Raw genomic sequence first — 18,036 nt, 5'->3', positions numbered from 1 at the left:
AAATTAGAAGAAATCCCCAGGACTTTAGGACCCAGAGGCTAAAAAGACTGCAGTGAACAAAGCTGGGCTTTCCTCCACCATGCTCGTTTTCACCTCCCATCCCCCATATTTATCGCGCTCACAGCAAAGCACTCATCCCTCCTCGAAACGGGAGTAGAAACCCTAGAAGGGCGGCTTTTAGCCACACCAATGTGTCATTTGTCACACCTTCCCTTGTGTTTGCTTAGCAATGTTGTGAAAGAGACCTTCAAATGAGAACTACAAGAATTTTATGAAGTGTTGTAGTTTGCTATTGGGGGAAAATGGCAGACCTTCGACTTGGTACGAAAACATGCCTGGCGATAAGCAAAAAAATGACTGGTGTAAAACACAACACAAAACTGTTTAGAGAGCACAGACTCTCTCTATTTTTGTATGTTGCAAAAATCTGAGAAAATACAAAAAAAGTTATGAAACGCCTTAATGACTAAACGAAATGTGTGTTTCAAAAACAAAGGAAATTCTTGGGAACATTGTGTAAAACCCAGCCTCACCTTCTAACTTATCTGTGTAAAATCTTACTACAATGTACAAATGACATGGTACAAATTCATACTAATTCACCTACTTGTAAAGTACTTAAAGGGTGCCATGAAATGCTGAATATTGCATTTGTGTTAGCATCGAACGATGATTATTAGATCAGCCATTTATGTATATGTGACGAAAACTGGGCGTTAACCACAACAACATTCCAATGACATGACAAGAAAATTCTAAAAAACACCTAGAGATAATAATTTTGTTCTGCAAGTTCCTTCGATAATTCAACAATCTCAGGTTTTCTAAAGCCAAACTATGTGATTAAACCCCAATGAGGTCTCAATGTTTTTGGTTGGGTGGATTTAGTGGAACCCAAATACACGTTTCGTTAGTGTTGAAATATTCATTAGTAGGAACTTAATGAAATTCACTTTGGTTCAGTTACAAAAACCCTGTTTTATTGAAGACATCAAGAAGTTCAATCCACACGGTCTAGAGACATGACATTTGGTGGAATGGTGGTTGCCCCTGCAGGCAGTCTAAGACCCAAATCACAATTCTATTTTATACCCCTCCACCTACCCCTTGAAAAAGAGTGGCAAGAGGAAGGGCTTAAACCAGTCCCCTAAGATATGGGACACCACCACAATGTCATATGCCATTATAATACGTCACTGATCCTACGGAGATAAGGCAATGTTTATCACAAACTTCCAAGATGCTGCTGTCAGCTGTAGTTATATCAGTTTCATGGATAACAGCCTTACGAGTGACCCTGAACTTTTTCTTCAAAAGGAGCTCACCAGACAACCCAGTCTGTTTGCCGCTTTGGTCAGAGACTCCGAGCGCATTCTGCTTCCCCGTTTCGTGATTGCATTCCAGAGATGGCCCTGGTTACAACTACTTTTTTGAAGTTGTATATGTTGTTGTTCTATCGTGCAATCAGTAATGAGTTACGTTAGCAACTTTTTATAACCTTTTCAAGTATTCATGACAAGAAACTGAACACAACATTAAATTTTTCATAAACAAGATGATTTAACATTAAAGCCAAAATAAAGGCTTACATTATACTCGCATGAGCGGCCATGTTGGACATTTTCATACCCCTTCCTTTGTAGTGAGGTGCTGTAAAATCTTGGTTTGGAGGGCTATATTACCCCTACCCCTCCAACCAAAAGAGAATCAAGACAATGTGTAGAGGTAAGGGGTAGAAATGGGATTTAGGCCGAAGCCAATTATTAAGCCTTATCATACCAAAACCAGTTCACAAAATGCGCAAGAGGCCCTGATGTCACCAATTGACCAAACTTGTTGGACTGGCCAATAATGGGTGTGCCCATATTTCATTTGCTTTTACCATTGAATCAAATGATGATTTTCATAACATTTTTCACATTCAGTAAAGGCTCACTCCAAGCATAAAACATATTAAAAATAGATCTAAAAGACTCTTTGGAATTTGCTATGTTGTCAAGAGACTTTCAAATGAGCTTAACAAAAATATGGTGTAATGTCCTTAAGCTCTTGGCGAGCAAGCCAAATGCAACTGTGCCAAGGAAAAGGTAATCCTATGGATATGGCATAGTATGCATGAAAATCTTTAACTATTGAATAAAACATCAAATTTTCACAAACCTTGATATTTAAATCCAAGTTCTGAGTAAGAAGGTGCTGTAGTAAAATTAGATGGTGGAAACTTTACTAATGCAACACTAAAGAGATCCTATTAAGCCACAACACAATTTCTTCAAACATTTTTTAATTCACAATTTGGTAACAGTAACTAAAAATACCACAATGACATTTACAGCTTTTGCGTGTCACAGATTCAAGTGTATGAAAACAAGTGACGACAAAAAAGAAAAATAAATCTTTTGCTTTAATTGTGTGAGGATGAATCTTTTGAACATATCTCACAAACAAATTTCAGACATTTGTTTTTCAACGCTTTGTGGAACCAATGAACTGCTCTATTATCATCATTTATTTTGGGGCTCTTCTCTCAATGTTTTGTTGTTAAAATGTCAGTCCTGACGCCTTTACAGCTTTATGCACATGAATAACCTTAACAAATAAAATGTAGGGACGGAAAATTCATGAATGAATTTGAAAAAGGTTAACCAGAAGATCTGAATGTACTTTTTAGTTTGCAATGGGTATACTCTCTGGATATTGATAACAGGTATTTTAATATATTTTGCCTTCAATACCTTTAAAACCTAGTGGTGGATCAGGATGGTGGGTTCTTTTTTGAGACTTCTCAGAAATGGGTGAATTGGTTCAAAAAACAATTATGTCCACAAGTCAAACTGACATGGATTAACCAACTCTGATATGTGTAATAAAAAACCTAGAACTAACTTTAACATTGTGAAAACAAACTCTTATTCAAGTGTTTGAGGAAGTGTCATATCAACAGACCAGCGGTCCATCGCTTAATCAGAGTTTGAAAATTCCTTAGGATCATGGCACCAACAAAATGGGTAAACTAAACACCAGGGTTGGTATTGGCACAATTTAAGAAAATAAAATCAAAGAATTTATAAAGACAAGAGTGCAGAAAGAAACAATTAAAGAAATACAAAGACAGGTCCTTTATCACTCTTAAAGAATAAGGCCATTTATTTTGCCATGAAATTAAATTAATACGAAAAAGTGCCCCCAATCTGAACGTGTTAGAACATAAACATCATATGCAGTCTATGCCGGCAGACTAACATATTACTAAACAGGTGAGGTCAAAAACCTGCGTGTTGTCGTCATCGATAGGATCCTAAGATGTAGAAAAGCATAAAGACAAACTATGACCACCCCGATCAGGGCATCGTTGCCTTTTTAAGCAGTAGCATGTGATAAATCACTCTACAAAGTCTGTTCCCATAGTCCAGTTAGCTAGCAGTCTGTGCCCACAATATTCCAACAAAGACAGAAATCTGGGAACTGCATAGTCATAAATAAGTGTTTGTTCATAAGTCTGTTCCTTCAAGACGTTAGAAATACATAAAATTAAAGTCAAAGGGTCCTGGGATGTATCTGGAGATAAAATACTGTGAGAGCAAACAACATCCCATCTTTGGATTATGATATTACTTGACGATAATGCAAAACTCGGAGGTCGCTGCAATGCTCCCATCCAGAGTACAAATGGTTTAACTCCAAAACGAAACACTGCAAACAATCCAAGAAAGGAAACGAAAACTAAATCCCTGGCAGAGTCTATATAGAGTTTGACTAGAGTTTGACAAGAGGATGAATCTGTATCACAGGCGACAAATTCACTTGCAAAATCTTCTGTGCCTTTCTCCTCACCTCTTCGTCTGTGACAGAATCATCTACTTTTATGACTTTCCACTCAAGGCCATTTCCATTCAGTCTAGAAAGATCTTGGCCATTGGTGAGTGTTGACTGGGACCAGGTAAACCTTTGAAAATGGTCTAGACCACCGTTCATCAGATCAGGTTTACCAGACACGGTTTCCAGCGCTTTGTAAATGCTACCATCTTTAAGCCTGAAACCATTTTGACAGACTTCCGGGGCGGAGTCTCCAATGAGGGCATCATCTGCTTTGATCGGACAAGACAAAATGCGTTTGTTGTCCAAGGCAACTACGTTTAAAGTCTGTCCGCCGTTTACAGAACGCGGAATTCCAGACAGATCTGGTGGCGGCCGTAGAGCAGGACTGGGTGTGCTTCCAAAGTGAATTTGCAGCCTTGCAGTGTGGCCCCCAGTTGCTCCCTTTATGTTTGTGAGCTTGAGGCACTGTGACGCTTGAAGAGACTGCTTCTCTTCTGTCGTCGATGTTGAAGCACTGTTCTGCCTAAGAGAGTCTATGGAAAGGTTAGTAAGCAGAATCTTGGGTTGGTTTTGAAGAATGTTCTTAGCCGCTCTACTGAGCGCCGAGTAGTTCACCTCCTTGACCTTTCCCAAACCTTTTCGTGCTTTCTTTTTCAATGGTTTCTGGACTTTCTGGACCTTGGCGACAGTCCTGGATGAAAGGGGCTCTGCAGTGCAAGATCTGTATCCGTACACATCTTTGCTCTTCAATACAACAGGCTTGGCTCCTTCTTTCCGTAAGTCATGAAGAAAGGAAAACATTTGTCTCTCAGTGTCCGTCAGGTCCTTCGTCATGGGATTAAAGACCCTAAGGGCCTCCATTAGGGCACTTTCTCCAGCTGGGGCAAATCTTGCCCAGGAATGAACTACCCTCCCAATGCCCTGTTCTTCACAACTCATGGTGCACTTTTGCAGCTGGTATGCATAAGGACCACAGGTGTCTGTGAATATAGAGAGGATGTTATAGATGTATAAAGAAGAATTACATTTTTTAGCAACTTGTTAGACAAATAGTTAAAAAAACGAGCTTGCTGGTCTTAAAGACTGTTACTAGGCACTACTTTATGCTTGTGGCTTTTGGAAACATTGTAGAGTCTGTCATTACAATACCAATTTTATAGAACTTTTTGAATAGCAGCCATAAGCCTGAAAACTGATACACAAGCCTGTGAAGGCAGAAGCTTCTAGCTGTGAAAGCTTCATTTTACACTTCAATGCGTTACACAGCACTTCAGAGTGCAGCTAGGGGCTTTCACACCCCAGGAACCTTTGTCATATTTACTTACTCTATCTACTGACAGAAGTCACCGCTTTTCGCCGTGTTAGCTTTACAGGAAATTAGATTTTAGTTACATGAACACCATTAAGTGGGACTACATTAGCAGAGTAAGGTTTACAGACAGCTAATGTAAACAGCATTTTCCTGTTGCCTTTGTGGGTTATGTTCTTTGATTAGCCTTGGTTTTATGTAGCACTGCACATTGCTTTAAGGGGTAGTTTCCTGGTCAGGGATTAGCCTAGGCAGATGCTGTGGTAGACTTTTTATTCGTCATTTTGACAGACAGTCTCTTAAAAAAAGACACCATAATCTATTTTTACCCGCCACTATGGTGCAAGGGGATGTAACGTGCTATTTAGTACGTTTGTGACATCATCGCTATTAGGGATGCACCGAATATTCGGATTTCGGCCGAAAGACTTCTATCATCGAAACAATACGCGTGAAATGTTGTGATGACACAAACAGATACCGCTCCTTTGATGCATTTGTAGCGGACGTTATTCCTTTAATCGCAGCACTAAAGCGTCTCCTAAATTGCATGCACCCTCAGGGCTAGAGTGCGACCAAAATTCCTTTACGTGTGTGAACCAGAGGTCGCGTAATCCGAAAGATTCTTTGTCATTGACAGATTTTTCTACCAGTGACGGAAAAATCTGATGGCCGCCCGTCATTCTGGCAGATTACAATGAGGGCAATTTGTAAATCCCTGTTTCCCTTCAGCGGGATATGCTCGTGAAGCTACCTACGTGTCGTTGTCATTTGTACTGACTAGACATGTGATGCGATTTGGGAAAACCCGTCGGGTGTCGCGCTGGGACGCGGGAAAGACAGTTCACCTATCAAAGTAAACCACATAACATGAAGAATGAAGAAGTATTGCAAGTAATGCACATTTTCCGCCAATCCTGTGTAAACTATGGCATGCAAAATTTTTATACAATGTTTCGCGAGGTGACAGAGCCCCCCATATACAGCACCAGGAGTTATATCCGCTCCACTGCTCAGGCGAGCCGGACCACGATCGCAAAACATACAAGAGATGATCAAAAGTCCAGACACTATGCACATGATAAACGGCGTAAAACTTGCTTCACTGCTTATTTGTTGTTGTCCCTAATGTTTCCTCGTGTAGTGATAATGGCAGAGATCTCGTTCTTTAAATGTGCGCTGCACCATTTTCCTTAATTTCGTTTTATTCCAACGGTTTTGTACAGTAATTTTATAGACTTCAACACTAGGAAATGTTTTTTTTTTACTTAATTTTTATTAGAGTAAGTCTCTTACCACTGTAAAGGGTTTTTTACTTGTGTTTCTAGACTGTTGGGCTTTTATTTTCATAACTTAACTATTAACACGTTTTAAAAGACGTCACAAATTCCGTTCCTGAACATCATGGCGCTTCAGACGACAGAATAAGTTGGTTATTCTATTCTTAGGCTACTTATTATCAACTTTAGACATCTGTAATTCTTGGTGCATTTGTTGTTGTTAAAGTTCTACAGTTAGCATATGGGCTATGGGAGTCTTTGTTTTGATACACTATTATGTTGAAGGCCTACAGAGAAAATATTGTTGTATCTTTAAGCAGTTGCACTTGTTCTGAATGCACTTTCTTGTAGTAGTCCTACAGAGAAAAATGTAAAATGCACTTGACCTAAATGCACTTTGTTTTCATGAGAGAACATTTAATTGTACAACTTTTCAGCAGGCCAGTAGACCTGTACATTATTATTTAATATACACATTAGTGGGGTCAAGTTAAACATCTTAGTTGAATTTTATTTTATACTGTGCATTGTTGCAATGTGCTAAATAAATATTTGCATAATTTGTAATTGATTTATTCTTTGAAACTTTAATATTTATGCAATTGCAATGCCTTGATTTTAGTAAAGTTAGTACACAGTCATAGCCATAAATGCAAGGGTACTAATAATTGGCATAATTTCTTTCGGTGTTACGGTTTTCGGACTTGGTTTCCTCTTTTTCGGTTTCGGCCAAGAATTTTCCTTTCGGTGCATCCCTAATCGCTATGTACATTTACTCTCTGAACTTAATGTGTTTTAATACAACTGAATACCCAATAAAGTTGAAGTTGTTTATAATCATTTGTCCAGTCAGAAAAAAATGACAGTTTTGTAATCATTCATTTATTAATTACAAGTAACTTTAAGCTGCTTTTTGGTTATGAATGTGCTGCTTCTGCCACTCATGAAACGGAAAAGACACAGAGAGACATTTTTCCACTTCCTTAAAGTTAAAGTTTATCCAAAATGATGCTAGTCATAAGCCCCATAAGGAAAACCACCCCTTAGTTTCTTAGCCCTCTTATTTGCTCTTTCGAATCACAGTATATACATAGACATTCCATGTCATCACTTAACCCACAACATACTTAAACAATAGTTTTTTATGTTTATGAATGCCACACTTGGTCACACGGACAACAGCATTTCGGAGTTCCTGATGGTACAATTTTTGATAATGTAGTGCTCCGGGGAACTGCCGTGGTGCCTATTATAAGTTAATTCCTTTTAACTACCTGGACCGAAAGCCTCTATACTTGTAACTATTTTATAGTTTCAGCAAGAAGCATTAGAAGGCATTTGTACAACCATTCTGTTCTTGAAGTACAATCATTCTTTCAGGAAGGACACTTAGCCTTGATTGTATCCTGTTGTTCCCCGTCTATCACTAAAGTACAATAGCTGCAGAACAACCTTGCTGATTGTAGGGCTTTGGCTATCGATTATTTTAGTAATCGAGTATTCTACCAATTATTTGATCGATTAATCAAGTATTCGGATAATAAGTACTTTTTGTGTGTTTTCATTAATGGGCGAGGCGTTTATGAGTTATGAATGGGAAACATGTGCCCTTTTCCTCCGGTCACTGACGATCACGGTCCGATGAAAGGAAATGATTGGATGCTACCAACATGACATGGAATAACAAACTGCTCTCATTGTAAACTTTAGCGTAGCTAGCGAACCAGGGTTGGGCGATGTCTACCAAATTGGCATCAGACGATGCCTACATTGAAACATTGCGATAGACGATGACATCGGTGGGGAGGGGCGAGGCGTGGGTTGGGGTGTATCAGTTTGCTAGATGGCCATCGCCAAAACCTTAAAAAATATCCTATAAGTATTCGCACATGTACGGTCTGCAAATTTGGAATTTCTTCCGTTTGTAATTTCATGTGAAAAGACAAGTAGATTGTGACCCCACCAGTGTGGGCTGTGTGTGTGTGTGATAAGTCAACAAAGTGGGTCACGCGGCACTGATGTTTCCCGCTGCGATTGCAGACGCGCACAGTTCAGGTCGTCATTTACAAGTTTCCACACAAACAGCGTGAGCGCATTACTACAATTCACTCTTTTCGTTCACTTACTACATCTGTCTCACGCACACATGCGTTTAAACATCTGCCCGGTTAACCGAAAATATATTAAATTTTATATATATTATGAATTTGTGAGTGAAGAACAGTAAAATGCTGCTGCATCCGAAAGCCAGAGGGCGCTCTCGAGCAGAAACTCCAAATACGCACTGTTGAAAAAGACCATAACATAAGTAGATCTAGGAAATGTCTAAGAACATGTTTTTATCACTGTTCCTCAAGCCTCCTCAGGTATTTTCATGATAATAAAGTATATTTATAATGATCATGTTTGATGGGTGTTGCTTTTTTAAATGCACGTTCCCACTGTTTCTAGATCAAGCAGCATTTCCTACTGATCCCAGAGCCATGGTTCACAGACAACCTACGTATCAATAAAATAATCGACACCGTGCATTATCGCAGCCAGCTCGGTTTCAGCAGGATTTAGTGGTAACAGCGGTGATCCAGGCACATGTCTACACGCGTTGCACAGCTTCAAAATCATACTCAACTGTGGATAAGAATGAATGGACGAGGTCGACACATGCGCAGAATGTGTCTGCGTACTGTGGACTCGTCTAGAGGTTGACAATTTATTGTTTTGAGATAACACGGATAACGGTAATTTGAAATATCGGCAATAATCCCCACAGATAGTTTTTCCTGGTTGCATTTGATCCAGACGCAGCAGGTAAAACTATACTGTGATACGCAGGTGGAGAGTTCCAAGTATAGTGTAAAATAGCGACCTCTAGAGGTGGAAATAAAACTGACAGCTGGTTTGGTTTGTAGACGCAAGACCACAGTCTGCACAGAGTGGAATACATTCGACGGGGGTTTAAAAGTACATTCGTTTTAATGTAAACAGACACGCATGTGAACACAACAGTATATATTGTCAAATATTACAATGGATCCGTCATTCTGCTAGTTTTGTGTCAATAATGTTTTAAATTATAATTATTTTTCAAATGACCAACTTATAATTCTGTTTAAATCATTCACTGGATTTTGATATTTATCAATGTAGTTCATATTTATGTATTTTATTTAAAAGTACAATGCAGTCAAGTGGTTCAAGCAAAGTGTTTATTGTTGTAATACACTTCATTGCTTATTTACATTTGTGTTTTTTTATTTGAAATAAACCATTAAAAAAACTATCGGAAATTAATCGTTATCATTAGGTCCTCACAACCTTAGTTATCGATATCAGAAAAATCAATTATCGGTCAACATCTAGACTGTGCGGACGACCACGGACCCTCATGATGAAAATTGTGTCATGCCATCATGCCTGGCAGCCATTGCCGATGTCATCGTCTAACGGCCCAAGCCTATAGTGAACCAAGCTAACTCTTCAGCTGTCAGGAAAGCAAATGGCAATATAACCCATGCAATTTTGGCACTATAATTCGGCTACTTGTTTCTATGTGGTATTCAGAAACATGTAAATATGAGAAGTGGCGTGACATAACTTATATTTCACCTTTGGTCAGCAACTCCCCGCCTTCCACGTGAGGCTGTTTACATACAACTGTGCGTTCGCAAGATGCTTATGCAGCGTAAGCGAGTGTTATTTTATCCAGTCAAAGGAAAAGATTTTTCATCACAATGATTTGACATGCCCGCAATAACACTACCGTGCATTTTCACTACTTAGGTAAACCGTATAACCGAACACCGGCACATGTCTAGTTGACACCTACAAAACGAGCGCCAACAGGTGGATGAGTCAACACACTGAAAGCTTATTTTTAAACATGGTACAACTACAGTATTTTAGACATGTGCCATTGTGTTTATGCAAGTACAGACAAGGACCACAACAAAATGATAATATACATCATGCTTTACCAATTGATACCTTTAGTGTTCTACTGATTCAAACCTTAACCTCACCTCACCACTAGGGTAATCAAATCCTGAGCGACAGCTATTGATACACAAAAGGTAATTAGCATCAGAAACAGGGGTCATTAACATATTTTTACATAACGACAGAAGGATTACATTTTCACTTTGAACAAGACTTTGAATCAAAACAACGCTTTCCTAAAGACCTATTCACACTAGCGAGAAAAAAAAAAAAGTAGGTACATTGTACTATCGGCACCGGGACCCCTGATTGCCGTTGCGTCTCTTTGATTTGCCTTTACAATACATTTTTATCAGACATTAGAAAGACAGCATTCTTATATCTAGTTCACTCACACAAATGCTCCCAAATATATTAAGGGAGCATATGTGACTACAAGGGCCACAATTTCGAAGGAAAATCTTGTCACACCCCTAGTGTGTAGTTTTCAAAGAATTTATTTAAACGTTTATCTTATATATTTAGCTTGTATATGTGAGTTATTCAAAATGTAACTGCTTGTGTAAACTAGGCAAGCAATATCAAAATATCGATAAAATCGAATAGCAAAAATTTCAGAGGTATCGGCAAATCTCGCATCGATGGTGGAGACAATCGATATTGCAAGGTATCGTGATGAACTGTCTGATTTACACCCCTAGTGCGTTACACCTCTAAAAAGCAGACTTCAACAAACAAGAGCATAAACAAACAACCAATGTCGCAACTGTGTGTTTTGTATCTGAATTCAACTAACCGCATCGTCATAATTAATGGTTAACTAGCTTCAGACTTGCAGTACTCACAGGGTTGCTAAGCGCCTCTTCATTTATCTTTGATTATTGTGTCAAGGTAGTTCATTGATAAGGCATCATAAAGACGTAATTACTGTTGCATATGTTGTCGCATGACACATGATTGAAGACCTAGTACAAACGATTACGCATGAATGTAAAAACTGCATGTAGGGTGCGCGCAAGTTATCACACAAATAAAAAGTTTAAAAATGAAATAAGGGACGTTTTCAACATTGTTATAATCTTCACAAACAAAAAATCTAAATAAGAAAATAAAATGGTACGCTAAGATTTACCTTTTACATACGTTACGATTGGTTGCGAAAACGATTACACATAAGGGGCTGTGTGCACCGCCTGCGGCCGACCTGTTTCTTCAACTGTTTTGAACGAAAAACGCAGCGCTTTTAAAAAAAAAGGCACAAGTTGACGTTTTTTTCTGCGCTGAAGCTACACGTTTTCCCCAAGAACAGCGTCGTCATCCGACCGGGCGCCCAGAGTTGTAAACTGCTCAACTTTGGGCAGAACGCTGCGCTTGCAGCGGGCGTTTTTAGCCGAACTCCTGCCGTTTTAACCCGCGCAAATACGCCTCGGTGGACACAGCCCTTAAATACAAAAAACCGCATGCACACGTTAGTTATCATAAAAATAAGTTTTAAGTTTAAACATTAAATAAGGGTTAACAAAATAAGATAAGATTAAATAAGATTTCAACATTGTTATAATCTTTACAAACATAAAAATCCAAATAAGAAAAAAACTGGCACGCTAAGATACGCTGTTGTTACATATGTTACTTAAGGTTGCTGTACGTGCGTCGAAATCAAAAATAATCACAAAACTGTAGTTTGTTTACATGTAGAAAAACTGATCATTTAAATACATATGTATGAGCAAATAACAGGTTATAGTGATAAAACACCGCCCGTAATTCACAAATATGAATTTATCCACGCAGATATGCATTAAGTTAGTAGCTAGATCGCGCAGCGACTCTAAATTGCGACACTTCACGCGGTTTGACGTAACTACGCGCATACTAAAACATAGATCCTGTCTCGCTATTTTTATCTTCCTTAGCAACCAAAGCAGCAAAAAGATCCAATGATACCTTAAAGGCGAAATGATTCGACAAAACCAGCGGTTTGTAGCAGTGAACGTCAATGATCTACAATTACATTTAATACGATTTCCAACGTCGATGCAACGCAATACAATAGAGGAACACTCAGTTGACAAAAAGGGGAGCTAAACAATCGCCTTATACTTGCCAGGTGGCCATTTAAACGTTACGTTACTAAACAAAAGCACTTTATAGACATCATACGTTATTCAGCCCCACTTTGGGTGTCTACTTGAGAAAACTAACAGGCAAAAAAAGACCGACTGAAAATGTAGTTGAGCATATACCGCAAGCGAGGTCTCAATGGCGTAACTGCTCAAAATAAACGATACACTGATGAAACACCACGCTTCGTCGATCAAACAGATGCATAGTTTTGTAAAAGACTGTCTTACCTTATACCGAGTACCTTGTGATAGCATTAAAAAAGACACCCAACGAGCTCTGTGTGCCATGAAACAAAAATGGCTCTCACAGCTTCTGAGAGCGACAGCTTCGAGTGGCTGACCGGCGAAGGGGGCGGGGCCATCGCGAAAATCGCTAGATAGGCTTTAAAATTTGTTAATATTTGAAGTGCATATTTTAAAATGGTTTAATGTTATTGCAATGTTGGAGGAATGTGGAACAAAATCGATGTGTCATATTATGTCAACATAATTCAAGAACAGCCGAATTATTTACATTTTTATGCAGGGCGACAACGTAATAATGCGTTGTATAAATAGTTTGAAGATAGAAATAGAGACATATGTAGTAATAGTATGTAATAGCATATTTAAACTGATTTTGGGGGTGGATGGTGTTATTCACTGTGGAAAGTGGGACCCCACAATTATGAATATTTGCTGTAAATTAAAAGTGTGGTAGACATATTTTTTTATTTTTTTGTTAAAGCAAAACTGTTATGATATGTTATCTGATTTATTTTAATAAAGCTAAATAGTTTCATTGAGGTTAGCATTAGCAAGCTAGCTTTGAAGGCATACAAGAGAGAAAGATCCCGCCCTGTGATGTTCAGAGACGTCTGTTTTTGCAACTAGTGAGTGGGAGCCTACAATTATGAAAATTTGCTATGATGTAAAATTGTAGTTTTATTGGTAAAAACCGTGGTCAATTTTTGTGAGAGCAGCAAAACTGTTATGATATGTTATCTGATTTATTTTAATAAAGCTAAATAGTTTCATTGAGGTTAGCATTAGCAAGCTAGCTAAACCACGCCTCCTTATGACAATTATGACTCATGCTGCTTCACGTGCACTCGAATTCGATAATTCCCCTTTCAACCCCGACATAATTTATGCCACGGTGGTCTTTTAATGTTAGCAAATACTTGTAACCTTTTTATGATTCATAATAACATTCATGTTTTAAAGTTACTAAATACTTTTAATGTTACTCATTCAAGACGATACTTCCGGGTTGAAGTGGGAATAAACGAATTTCCGTTACGCAAACACGTGAAGTCAGCGGCTGTCACCAGAAATAAAACATAACATTAATAACACATGACTTTATGTTAATTTTCAACACAAACAATGTATTTACTGTGGTTGTGGGAATTTTTTAAAACACACGGTTACAATGCTGATCCACATTATCCCAAATGTGTGCTTTCACTGTGCGTGTGTGCGAGTGTGTTTGCATGTCAATGTGTGTAAGCATGTATGCATATTGTGTGTGTGGAGCATTTGTATGTCTGTCTTTTGTAGTTTTCACCTTTTTCTTGTTTTTACAGGTATATGCCTTTAGTTGTTTTTTTTGTATTCAATGTGTCTCATGTACAGCTGCTTCGTAACAATGAAAATTGTAAGAAGCGCTATATAAATAAAGTTGAGTTGAGTTGAGAAGACCTTCCTATTTCAGTTATTTAACACAACGCAACCGTTTTAATAAAGCACAACTAACAGAAGTTTTGTAAACTGAATCTTGCGAAGAGGTCTATACATTGTTGTAGACTAGAGTAACCAGTAACATGTAATCTGTATTACATAATCAGATGATGTTATATCTTATGATTTACATTCTACATTACATATTGGGGTTATGTTACATTTATGTTCTTCAAAGTGTTCCCTGTTTATTCAAATTCATTACCCTGTTAGTTTCCTTGGTTACAGATTGTGTTCTCCTTGGTTTCTGTAGTTTTAATTAACACCACCTGTGTCTGTGTTTCTCTGTATACATTCTGTTCGGTTTGGTTCTTTTGTGGTGAATTGGCCTTCCATCGCAGAAAGAAATCTCAGAGACAGGGGTTCCTCTTTATCTTGACACTTTTCCGGGGCTTTCGGACGCTACATGATTTAACCTTGTTTTTATTAAAAATTAGCTCATTGTTTAGCGTAGCATGAGCAACCCAGCGTCCTTGGCTGCATACGATTAATTAAACTTCTCAACAAAAGTGTGTGGGGTGTATGTCTTAGTGTTAAAAGATATTTGGTGTGTGTGCAGATGTTCAAGTGTTCAAACTCATAACATTAGTTTTTTTAAAAATGAGCTCATTGTTTAGAGATACCCTGTGTCCTTGACTCTATGCGACAAACCAAACTTCTTTATTAGAATTATGTGTAGTGTACGTGCAGTTAAGATAAGATATTTGTTGTTCATGCTGGTTTTCAAGAGCTCAAACTTATACATGAGGCCCATGCCCAATATTATTTCTGAAGAATACATTAAACCTATAACTAACTAAATGTATCATTTTATATAAGAACACTCAATACTATAATAGAAAACCACCATAGTTCCTTGTTATGATAGCCTTGTTATTATCAAGTGTGTAGGAAATTTTATTTTTATTGGTGATATCTCTGGTAAGCATGTTGTGTAGTGTTGTTTTGCGTTCCCTTTTCCTTTCAACTAATTATGAGCCATTATTGATCTTAGCTGATGTCAGTTGCCTTAGTTACTCTTTAGCACCACCTGTTTTTGTTCAGTTGTCTTTGTTACCACGTCAAGTTTTGTTTGGTTGTTGAATCGCATTCATGAACTAGGCATGGGCGAGAATGGAAAAAGGAGTGGCAATTGATCACTGGATGTATAAAAGCTCTAAGGCTAGGGTCTGAGGATATTACTTTTCACGTGCATGCTCAGACTTTAAAACTGAACAGTTTACCAAATGCATGCATTGATTAAATGAAATATATTATTTTTCTTAAAATAGTATTTTGTAAGCTTGGGAAATGCATTAATAAAGCAGCTGTTGAGGAACCGTGTAAGAGCATATGTTGTATTATACCCAAGGTGGCTTTGTAAGATAGTTTGAGCATGGTTAAGGTGTGTGGTGAGGGGGGCGTGGTTCAGCTAGGTCTATGTCGGGAGATGGAGGCAGGAGACGAGCGCGGTGTGTAAGTAGGTCAAGTGCACATTATGAACACCTGTGTCTCATTCCTGTGATTGGTGCGGAGACGGTTAAAATCCAAATCGAGGAGACGAAAAGGAGAGAGAGATACCAGCTGGGTACTCACTACAGACACATGCTACCCGGAGATGGGAATCTGATGCTGAACAGTGTTTTGAGCTATTGTCCAGTGAATGTGCAGTGGCGCTCTTGTATCTTTTATTATCTTGAATAAATCCGAGTCCCAGCCTCGCCGACCCTTTCTCCTTCCTTTCTTACTTGGACTTTGTTACACTGTTGCCGGAGCCCGGGAAGGGAGGAGAATGCCGCCGCCAGTATGCAGTCCCCGCCAGGATTGCCATTTAAGGATGAATTCCAATCACTTGCTGGTCTTTACCGTGAACAACATCAAGCCCTGCTGGGTCTCAGTGAAGAACGGGAAAGGTGTTTCCAAGCCCTCGTCCAGGCACAGCAGGAAGACTGGAAGTTTTTCCCAGAGGCGCAGGCCTGTACAGAAGCGCTGCCGCCCCCGTCCCTCCGCCCTTTCCTCACCAATCTTTTGGCCTGCTTCCTGCCACTAGGGCGGCGGGGAGGTCTGGGCCGTTCTGTTGGCGGTGTGGGAATCCTGGTCATTTTATGGACCCCTGTCCCGTTACGGAGAATGGTACGATGATCCAGTTCCCCGACGCCCCACAGGCTGCCCTAGATCAGACTGGCTTGTACCAAATACCTGTGAGTATTAAGGAGGGTACGTATCAGGGTTTGGTGGATTCAGGATATAACCAAACCTCAATTCAACACAGCCTGATTTAAGGTACAGTGAATGGAGCGCTGTTGAGAGTAGAAATCTCTCTCTGTGCGATGATTTTCCTCTGGAACTGTCTCAGGACGAGTCGCTCAAAAATCCCTTTGAACAGGTCCGCACCATTGACGAGCAGCTTCTCAAGCCATCTCGACCGCTCTCCTATCCGTATCTTGCAATTGAAAAAAAACAATTTGTATCGAGTGACCTAAGACGCTCAGTCAAAGCAGGATACAGCCCAGTTAGTCAAAGTGCCGTCTGGAATTGCTTCTCCAGGCGGCTAAATCTAATCCGATGGCCGATTGCTAGAAACCGCCGATAGCAAAAAACAAATTCAGTATGTTATGGACCGGAGAACAAAACTCCACACATTTGGGTGGCACTCTATAGAGAATTTGTTACATACCCAGGACAGACAAAGCCAGCAATATAACAGGGGTCCCAGATTACTCCAATTTACACTGGGAGAGAAAGTACTCATATTGCTCCCAACATAGATCCCTAAATTACTCGCCAAGTGGCAAGGGCTCTTTGTGGTCAGACTGCGAGTTGGGGATCTCAATTATGAGGTGGAATGATCAGAAAGAAGCGGGGCACATCAAATATACCACCTCAACCTCCTAAAAAAATGGAGTGAGGTGGATGCGGTGATGCTGGTGACGGGGATAAGTAGACAGGATGATCTCGGGCCAGAAGGGAGCACTAAAAGTCAATCTCTCGCTCTGGCCCCAGATGGTGATCACCTCTCGCCATCCCAGATCACCGTTGTTGCCAAGTTGCAAGCGGAGTTTGCGGATGTGTTCTCGCCCCTGCCTGGCCGCACTACTCTCATCCAGGACCCCATATAGAGACTAAGTCAGGCATGGTAGTGCGCAGCCGGCGGTATCGGCTACCTGAACAAAAAAGAGTGGTTCAGACAAAATTAAGCACCATGCTGGATTTTGGAGTCCAGCAGCGATTTGGCGAGCCCAATAGTTTTGGTAACTTAAACCGACGGCTCGGTGTGATTCTGTGCAGACTATCGCAAGGTGAATGCTGTGACGAAATTCAACGCATGTCCAATGCCGAGGGTTGATGAATTGCTCGATTGGCTTGGTTCAGCTTGTTTTTATAAAAACACTGGATTTAACAAAGGGATATTGGCAGATCCGCCCGTGACCCGAGGTAGTTCGGATAAGCGGTAGAAAATGGAATGGAATGGAATATTGGCAGATCCCCTTATCCAAAGAAAAGACGGACTTCACCTCCTCAGTTTACACCAATTTATCACCCTTCCTTTCGGCTTATTCAGAGCTTTGAATACACGTTTAGCCTGGTGAATTTTGGCATTTGTAGCTATAGTTAGCACATAGTATGACACAGATTGATCACTGTAAAAATACAAAGTATCATTGTTCTTTTTTAGAAAACAACTTGCATGCACTTTTGACACCATTATTAGTAGATGTATTTGAAATATATTGCGTTTCAGTTTAGTAGCTTTGGGAAAATAAGTAATCCTGCACCGTGGTAAAACAATATCAAGCCTTTTGTAATATGTTTTTAATAAGTTCACTTTAATATGTTTTTATCAATAGACTAATTGGCAACTCAC

General features: G+C 39.4%; 1 protein-coding gene across 1 annotated transcript; it reads right to left on the bottom strand.

The window, feature by feature from the left end:
- Positions 1-2,386: 2,386 nt before the first annotated feature.
- On the bottom strand, positions 2,387-12,824 carry LOC130430419 (coiled-coil domain-containing protein 71-like). Its single transcript, XM_056759524.1, has 2 exons — positions 12,699-12,824; positions 2,387-4,799 (listed from the first exon to the last, which is right to left on the bottom strand). Exon 2 carries the CDS (start codon positions 4,756-4,758, stop codon positions 3,757-3,759), a length of 1,002 nt encoding a protein of 333 aa, XP_056615502.1. The 5' UTR covers positions 4,759-4,799; positions 12,699-12,824; the 3' UTR covers positions 2,387-3,756.
- Positions 12,825-18,036: the final 5,212 nt, after the last annotated feature.

This window comes from Triplophysa dalaica, chromosome 10, assembly GCF_015846415.1.
Source record: "Triplophysa dalaica isolate WHDGS20190420 chromosome 10, ASM1584641v1, whole genome shotgun sequence".
NCBI classification, from domain to species: domain Eukaryota; kingdom Metazoa; phylum Chordata; class Actinopteri; order Cypriniformes; family Nemacheilidae; genus Triplophysa; species Triplophysa dalaica.
The sequence above is the reverse complement of the archived record's forward strand: the minus strand, read 5'-3'. Positions and strand labels throughout refer to the sequence as shown.

Excerpts from the sequence above, each read along its gene's own strand:
- LOC130430419 (XM_056759524.1), bottom strand. The coding sequence starts at position 4,758 with ATGAGTTGTGAAGAACAGGGCATTGGGAGGGTAGTTCATTCCTGGGCA.